Below are 8,709 nucleotides of genomic sequence, written 5' to 3'. Positions count from 1 at the left end.
AATTAGTCTTTAAAAATCACGGAAGCATTATTTTAATATAATTTATTGTCAAATTGGCTTCCTTACAACACCCACTGCTCATCCCAACAAGTGCCCTCCTCAATGCCCATCACCCATTTTCCCCTCTCCCCCATCCCACCTCAGTTTGTTCTCAGTATTTAAGAGTCTCTTGTGGTTTGCCTCCCTCTCTCTGTAACTGTATTTCCCCCCCTCCCCCCATGGTCTTTTGTTAAGTTTCTGAAGATCCACATGAGTGAAAACATATGGTATCTTTCTCTGCCTGACTTATTTCACTTAGCATAATACCCTCCAGTTCCATCCATGTTGCTGCAAAAGGCAGGATTTCATTCTTTCTCATTGCCAACTAGTATTCCATTGCACATGTAAACCACATCTTTATCCATTCATCAGTTGATGGGCATTTAGGCTCTTTCCATAATTTGGCTATTGTTGAAAGAGCTGCTATAAATATTGGGGTACAAGTGTCCCTATGCATCAGCACTCCTGTATCCCTTGGGTAAATTCCTAGCAGTGCTATTGCTGGGTCATAGGGTAGTTCTATTTTTAATTTTTTGAGGAACGTCTACACTGTTTTCCAGAGCGGCTGCACCGGTTTGCATTCCCACCACCAGTGAAAGAGAGTTCCCCTTTGAAAACATTGTTTTCAAAAGCCTATGTAACAAAAAAAAAAAAAAAAAAAAAAAAAAAATCCCACGAAAAATGTTTGCACAAAGGGTTAAAACATGTCACGGAGATAAAACACTGACCAAGGCTTTGGCTTGCTTTTCTACCCTTCTCCATCGTTATCTTGTGTGGTTCAAGTATCTTTCCTTATTGGGACTTGTCATTTCCAGTTGACTAGGAAACTGCTCTTTAGCCAGTGTTTCAAATCTGAGGTGAATGCAGCCTGGGTGGTTTATTCGTGGGCCCACGTATCACGACCTGTGAAGGGAGTATCCTGGAGGTAAGAGTTTTGAAATAGAAAACTCAGCTTCTGCCATACATGGGTTTGAAATCAACATCATGTGCCATTTGAAGCTCACCACACACGGGTGAGGTAAGCGTCCTGTCATCAAATGACCCTTTTTGACGTCCATGGGTGATAAGAGCCCCAAGCACTCCTGGAGTCTAGGCTGAATTTTCTCCACTGGCTTGGGAACTGGCCTCTTCTCAGCACTCGCACTGCTGCCGGCTGGATGACAGCTGATCTGGGACTCCTCAAGGCGGAGTCCTTTCCAGACACAGCCGCCTCCACCCTCAACCGCACTCGTCTCTCCCGCGGCCGGTCTAGGACCACCAGGACCAATTTCGGGGTTCTCCTTCTCCAGTGAGACTCGGCAGAACAGGCTTCAAGAGAACCGGGGGCAGAGGACGAGTAAGAAGTAACCGCTATTGGTAAGACTCATAATAAATGGCAGTATACCCCTGAGACACGACGAAGAGCACCCTGCTTAGCCGCGGAAGCCACAGGGACAGGAGGCCTCCGGCCAACCGCCGGACTGGCCCGCCCCAACTGTCCGCTCAGGTCACAGTCACGTGACCGGGGAGCGGCGCGCGCCGGCCGCGGCGCCGATTGGCCGGCGGCGGAAGCGCGGGGTTTGATGGGAAGGAGTTGGCCGGGCCCATCGCTCTGTCAGTGGCGGCTGCTGCCTGCTCGGGAGGCAGGCTGCGCGGTGGCCGCCGAAGCTGGCAGACGTGGACACAAGCGCCGGGCTTTGCCCGCTTCTTGCAGGTAGAACGCTTAAAATGAAGGCAACTGGGGGTGGGGGGCTCGGCAAAGGGGAAGCGCGCCGAGCTTTTCCCTGGGAGATACGCTCCCGGTTCCCCCGCTTGCGTCTCCCAGGCGCCCCCGCCTCATGCCAAGTGGCCTAAGAGCTCTGCGGCGGCGGCTAGTCAAACTCCCGCCGGGCTGCGCGCTAACCAACATCGCCTCCTGCTCCTCTTGATTTCCCAGCCAAGTGGCAGGGCTGACTCTGGAGTGCTAGAGACCCCTTCCCCCCACCTATCCCCGCGAAGGGGAGGTGGTTTCCCCGCCTTGTTCTCAGATTCCGGTGTGGGTGTCTGGGTTGAGCTGAGCATCGGCTCTTTGGCCCGCCTATGTCGAGACGAAGGGTCCGAAGGTTCTACCCTAAGCTAAGCTGTCGCCTTGAGTGTTCTGTCTCTCTTTTTTTTCTCTGAGTTGTGCGGAGGCGCCACGAATTGGACAGATTGGGAGGGATCGAAAACTGTCAGTGTCATGCTGCTCGGCCCAGCCATGTGGGCGTGGATTGTGTGCTGCTTAGAGAAGCCTCTCTACAACCGTTGTCCTTATTTGAGGGACGGTGGGCGGTGTAAGGCTGGAGGGCAGGGAGAGGTTGCGTAGGTGTCTTGGGCGCAGCGGGAGGAGAAGAGCAAATCTAAACTACATCCATAGTTTATTTCTTGGGGGTGCCTGGGTTGGGCGGAGCCTGCGACTCTTGATCTCGAGGTTATGGGTTTGGGCCCCGCATTGAGTGTGGGGATTACTTACAAATAAACTATTTAAAGAAAATAGTTTAATTTTTTTAATAGTGGGTATGGGTATTGAGAGCTGTGATTGGTGAACTCAGTTTTGCTGATGGTGCCCTCTCGGTAATAAAACTGGTGACTCATTGAATTTTCCATGTTCTGCTTTTTTACCAGTTGGCTTCTGGTTTGTGTCAATTGTTTTCTCCTTTCTCTCTGGCTTGGGTGTCACCGTTGACAGAAATGACCCTGTTCACAGCAGTGTGTGTGCATCTGAGTGAGCTTGGCTTCAGGCATATGTTCAAACTGGCAGGGAATGCTAATCTCTTGTTCTCAGCAGCCCCCATAGTTCCATTTTAGGAGGAAGTTGATTTTGAGCACGTTTTTAAAAACAAGAATGGTGCCTTTAAAATTAGAATTTTAAGTTTCTCTGTCATCTACTAAGATCAGTCCAACACTGTTAATCAAGTTACATGGTGATTATATATTAACTTGAGAGAGAATGTAAGAAAAGAAGTCTTATGACTGTCAAACAGGTATGATTTAATATTAGAAACCTTTCCATATTAAACATAGTCACTTCTTGGAAGTTAGTTCAGAATGAACATCAACTTACCATGAACACCAGAATTAATCAACGTGTAGTAAAGTTACTTTTAGAGGTGTACCTCTTTTCAGTAATTTTATTTTTGAGCAATAAATGTGGTGGTTTGGTATATTTCAGAATTGCCTTTAGCTAGGATATTTGAAAGTTAGAGTTCTAGAACAAATCACTCTTAAGCTTAAACTGAATAGTACAAATAGAGGTACTGTTGATGGTGACGGAATAGTTTCCACTTAGGTTTGGAAGTTGATAAATATAAAAGTTAACTTGCTTTGCTGTTAAAGGCCTGCAAGATTATTTTAATGGAAGAACCTGCAGGATATGTTGTTTTATTTTTTTAATGTTAAAGTAAATGGAAGCAAAACATTTTCAGTTAAAATACAAACTGTAACTTATTTTTCCCATTTTAAAATGATGAAAACAGATACTTTATGAGTTTAGAAAGAAAGGTGTTTGTATGAGGAGTATTGCTTTCTGATAATAGTAATAATAGTGGCTACAGTTTATTATGTGCATACTAGTTGGACACTGTGTCAGGTGATACATCATTTCACTTAATTCATACAATAATTCTGTAAAGTGCAGATATCTTCACCACTCTACAGATGTGGAAACTGAGGTTTAGAGAGTTTAATTTACCTAAGATCACATTGCTAGTATGTGGTTGAGCCATATTTGGAATCCAGATCTTTTTTACTCCTTTATTTTTTTCATTTTATTTAAAAATTTTTTTTGAAATGTTTATTTATTTTTAGAAGAGAGAATGCCAGTGGGGAGAGGCAGAGAGAGGGGGACATAGGATCTCAAGAAGGCTCGACGCTGACAGCAGCAAGCCCAATGTGGGACTCCAACTTACAAACTAAGAGATCATGACCTGAGCCAAAGTTGGTCACTCAATCAACTGAGCCACCCAGGCACCCTTCCATTATTTAAAATAATTAATTAATTAATTATTTTTGGGGGGAGGGGGAGAGGAGCAGAGAGAGAGGGAGAGAGGGAGAGGGAGAGGGAGAGAGAGAATCCTAAGCAGGCCCCATGTTCAGCGCAGAGCCCTAGCGGGGGTCGATTCTGTGACCCTGGGATCATGATCTGAGCTGAAATTATGAGTTGGATGCTCAATTTACTGAGCCACGCCCCTACTCCATTATTTTAATATGACTTGAAGTAAGCTGAGAATTTAAGAATGACATGACCCAGGATTTTAAATTCTGACACCCAAACCTGAGTGTGAATATCAGTTAACATTGAACATTCAAAACATTGAAATAATATGGTGGGCATAATTACTTACTGGAAAACACATTAGATGCACCCAGCTCTTAAGGTCATGTCAGGTTCCACTGTGATATCAGAGTGGAAAGAGACCGTACACATTTATGGAAGAGTTCTTGGGGACAAGCCACTTGAGATTGAGCCATCTGTCCACTCAAGGGCAAACATTGATTTATGCTTCTGAAAGAAATGGTAGTTATTTGCTTCCCATGTATTTTCCATTTGTTGGAAGAGATGGATTAGGAAATAGCAATGACCACAGCAGTAAAAACAATTTATATTGAGGAATTATTTATGTGTTAGACACTGCTATAAATACTTTAGAATGCATTGTGTCATTCAAGCCGTTCAACATTAAAAAAATTTTTTTTAATGTTTATTTTTGAGAGAGAGAGCGCGTGTGTGCACGCACAAGTTGGGGAAGGGCAGAGAGAGAGGGGGAGACACAGAATTCGAAGCAGGCTCCATGTTCTGAGCTGTCAGCACAGAGCCGGATGTGGTGCTTGAACCCACAAACTGTGAGATTATGACCTGAGCTGAGCCAAAGTTGGTCGCTTAACCGGCTGAGCCACCCAGGTGCCCCAAGCCTTTCAACATTTAAAGAGGGTCCTTAACTATCCCTCTTTTGCAGATGAAGATACTGAGTAACTGAGACATTAAATAGCTTATTTGCCCAAGGTGTCATAGTAAGTAATGGGCTACAGGAATTGGAGTATGGCAAGGAGGGAAAAAGAGTTGGAAAACAGAAGAGGTATGAAATGAAAGCTATAAAGAGTTGATTTACTTAATTTTGTTATGCTTTCATATCTGATGGAAAGTACTACCATTAGTTGTGTATTATAGCAAATCAGCTTCTTTTTTTATTTTAATTTTTTAATGTTTTTATTTTATTTTTGAGAGGGAGACAGAGTGTGAGCAGGGAGGGGCAGAGAGAGAGACAGAATCTGAAGCAGGATCCAGCCTCTGAGCTGTCAGCACAGAGCCTGATGCAGGGCTTGAACTCACAGACTATGAGATTATGTGAGCTGAGCTGAAGTCCGACGCTTAACCAACTGAGCCACCAAGGTGCCCCATAGTAAATCAGCTTCTTAAACAAATACTGGAATTTGATAGGAAAATTGCTGGAACAATGAGTGTTGACTCATTCTTTGATTATGACCCTGAAAGCATGGATATGACATTTAATGACTATTTACCATCATGTTGTTTTCGAGGACAAATTCTAAAGCAGAATACTCTGCTTCAGAAATCTCATAGTTTATTTCATTAACACCATAACAGTTCTCCAAGCAAATAATTGATATTAATTGCAACATTATGCATATATTTCATATTATGCTTACTTAAGAAGTGATATTCAGTAAAAAAGTAAAAGCAGTGCTTGCAGACTTCTAGTATCAGTTCTGCCCCTAACTAGAGCTAGCTGCCAAAACGATTTGGCAAATCATTTAGCTTCTCTTCCATGCAGATTTAAACATTCAGATTTAATCAGACGTGGGCTACATGATCCACTGTACCAACACTGTCTCTTGTGTTTATAACTTACTTTCCACTGCAGTAGCTCTGTTTACCAGCTATTTGAGAATGTCAGAGGTGCTTTCATATATTTTATGTATAAATATTCCAATCTAATTTATATAAAGCAGACTTTGTTTCTGATTTTGTGTTACTGGGAATAACTAGTTTCTTCATAAAAAGCCAAAACTAAAATGCTGTGTCTGGCTCTGCTACGTAGTATTTTTGGGACCAAATTACTTTACTTCCCTAGCCTCAGTTTCCAACATTTGTAAAATGGGATGATAGTAGTATCTAAATAATAAAAGTCATGTAAGGCGTTTGCTTTAGGGTTTCCTAGAGAAATAGCAGTACTTACCAAATATTTAACTGCTATCTTTATTGTTGTCATTACTTTTTTTTTCAATGTTATTTTAAAGAATTATTTATTTTTAAGTAAACCCTACCTCCAACATGGGGCTCAAACTCATGACCCCAAGATCAGGAGTCCCATGCTCTACCAACTGAGCCAGCACACACCCCTGTGATTACTTTTAAGTATTAAAAATCCTGACTTGTGATGGCTGCAAACTTAACTTGGAGGCATATAATTGTTAGAAACCAAAACGTGTAGACCGGTTGTGTGCAAAACACTGTGCTTGACAGCGTACAATTAATTCCCGAATAGTAGAGAATTACTATATACTTTGAAAATACCAAGTTAAGTGGCTCATGTAAATCCACCCCCACCCCGTCACCTTTCTTAGTATTTTTAGCATCTTCAGAAGGTTTTGAGATCTATTTAATGTTTTAACTGAGAAATTTATACTTTTATTCATTAAAGTTCCAGGATTTCCTAAAACTGCACTTTAGAAATTTGAATACTTAGTTAATATTGAAGGATTAATAATATTTAGGTTGCAACTTAAATGTGGCGGATAACATTCATTATATTTATAAACACCAGAAAATTTCAGGACAGATTATTGGTATATCTGGTACTAGAAATCGCTCTGTAAGTGAAAGTATTTCATAATTAGGCTCTTTGTTACTTCTCTACCCAAGAAAGTCCAAGATGGGTATGCCTTATGCTAATTCCAGTCTATAAATAGTGTCGCAGAGTGAATGTATTTACTTGGTACTGGTATTATTTTGTGATTACATTAATGGTTTTAAAAAATGTAAGAATTATGGCCTAACTTTTTTTTTGTGTGTGGAAATGAAGTAGTTTTATACATTGGCAGTATATAACTACACCTGATAAAAGTATGTAAATTTGAAAGTATATTTTTACTCTTTCAACTTAAAAGAATAAAAACTTATATAATTATTGAGTGGTAAATTGATTTAGAACCTAAGTTTGCTGATACATTTTTATCCATATGGTAATATTATAATACATTTGAGAATACTAGAAAAATGACTGAAATAAGGACATTAGATATACACTAACTGACATGAAGGTCAACTGACTTGAGGGACTTAGACCCAGTTTCAGAGAGGAATGTTTATTTGGGTGTTGGAACAGTAGTGAACAGACCAGAAGTCTGAAGATAGAGTGGTTTTGAATCATGTGTCTTCTGAGCTATTGGGAAAATTGCTGAATGTCTTTTCACTTAATTTTCTTATCTGTAAAATGGTAGTAAGGAAGGCTATCCTGTGAAAAGTGGTGGTATAGTAAGTCTAGTTTACAGAAAATAAAATTAAAGCTCCAGAAGCAATAAATGATTTGCTCAAGGTCACAGGTAGTTTTGTAATCCTTATTTTCTTATTCAAAATCCAGTTGGCTTTCTGTCATTACTTGTAAAATAATGTTATGCTAAGCATTGTAAAATGCTAATTCCAAATAACTAGTTTAGTTGGTAGATAGCTGAATGATAGAGATATTGTATTTAAGCGTGTGGAATGAAAGTAGTTTAATAAAACTTTTCTTACAACATTAGGGGATCTACTGTAAACAACAGCAAATTGCAAAGTAGTATGAATATACGCTGCTAAAATGTCTTGCCATTTAAAAGCCTTTTCAGCTTATTTTTACTTTTAAATATGTCCTGATTTGGAAGAAGGGATTTCTTGAAGGGTAGACTCTATCCCAAGGCTCTCTAAATTAAAATTCCACATAAGTGGAGTTCAGAGAAATTAGTATTGTATGTTATTTTTTGGCAGTATTGCAACATTTATATTTTATAGTGGGTATGCTGTGTGTTTAACCTAAAAATTTTAAATACTTGCTTTTTTTCTAGCTGTGAATTCCTTTGGACAATTGATGATATTTATCATTGTGCCCAGTTTCTAAAAATAAAAGATGGGTGGATTATTTTCTCGGTGGAAGGTAAGTTATTTTTCTTTATGGCCAGTTCTTAGTCTAATATAAAATGTCACATAAACCTATTTGTAAAAGTCTCCTTTGTAGTATAGACTTGAGTAAAGCTTGATATTATCCCTAATTCTATTTAATTTTCTTCCTTTTCTTATGAATTAGAAGAATTATAATTCTTATGAATTATATTTGGACTTTAATAGTTCTGCTTGCCATGTAGGTATGTAATGCCTCTGTTTAAAATAATTGTTTCACTTTGACTTATGAATTATTTTTGTTTATTCATTCATGTGAAAATAGCTATCTTTTCTAGCTTTTTTCCCTTATATTGCCTACATTTCAATTTTATTTGAAAAGTAGTTGAAACTATTATTATTGTTGAAATGGTTGAAATTATAGTTGTATGCTATACAATACCTGATTTTACAGGCTATCTCTTTTTGCTTAAAGCTTGTCATAAATATTTGCTGAAGTTATACTAGATATACTTTTAGGAATTAGAGGCTTAAAACAAAATTTGAAATGTAGTTTGATT

The 8,709-nt window shown here is 39.7% G+C and overlaps 1 protein-coding gene across 3 annotated transcripts in view; it reads left to right on the top strand.

Moving 5' to 3' along the window:
- Nucleotides 1–1,144: 1,144 nt before the first annotated feature.
- The window catches only part of LNPK (lunapark, ER junction formation factor), a 74,074-nt gene continuing 66,509 nt past the window's right edge, over nt 1,145–8,709 (top strand). The window contains exons 1-2 of one of the 3 annotated variants that reach the window (XM_007074547.3): nt 1,145–1,395; nt 8,098–8,186. In XM_007074547.3, coding sequence (XP_007074609.1) covers nt 8,160–8,186 — 27 coding nt within the window. In that variant the 5' untranslated portion in view covers nt 1,145–1,395; nt 8,098–8,159. Of the gene's footprint in view, nt 1,396–1,586; nt 1,733–8,097; nt 8,191–8,709 lie in introns of those variants that run through there. The other 2 variants (XM_042994736.1, XM_007074546.3) reach the window with 2 other exon arrangements.

Source organism: Panthera tigris, chromosome C1, assembly GCF_018350195.1.
Source record: "Panthera tigris isolate Pti1 chromosome C1, P.tigris_Pti1_mat1.1, whole genome shotgun sequence".
Taxonomy (NCBI): domain Eukaryota; kingdom Metazoa; phylum Chordata; class Mammalia; order Carnivora; family Felidae; genus Panthera; species Panthera tigris.
Note: the sequence above shows the minus strand (reverse complement) of the source record. Positions and strands in the feature narration are given on the sequence as shown.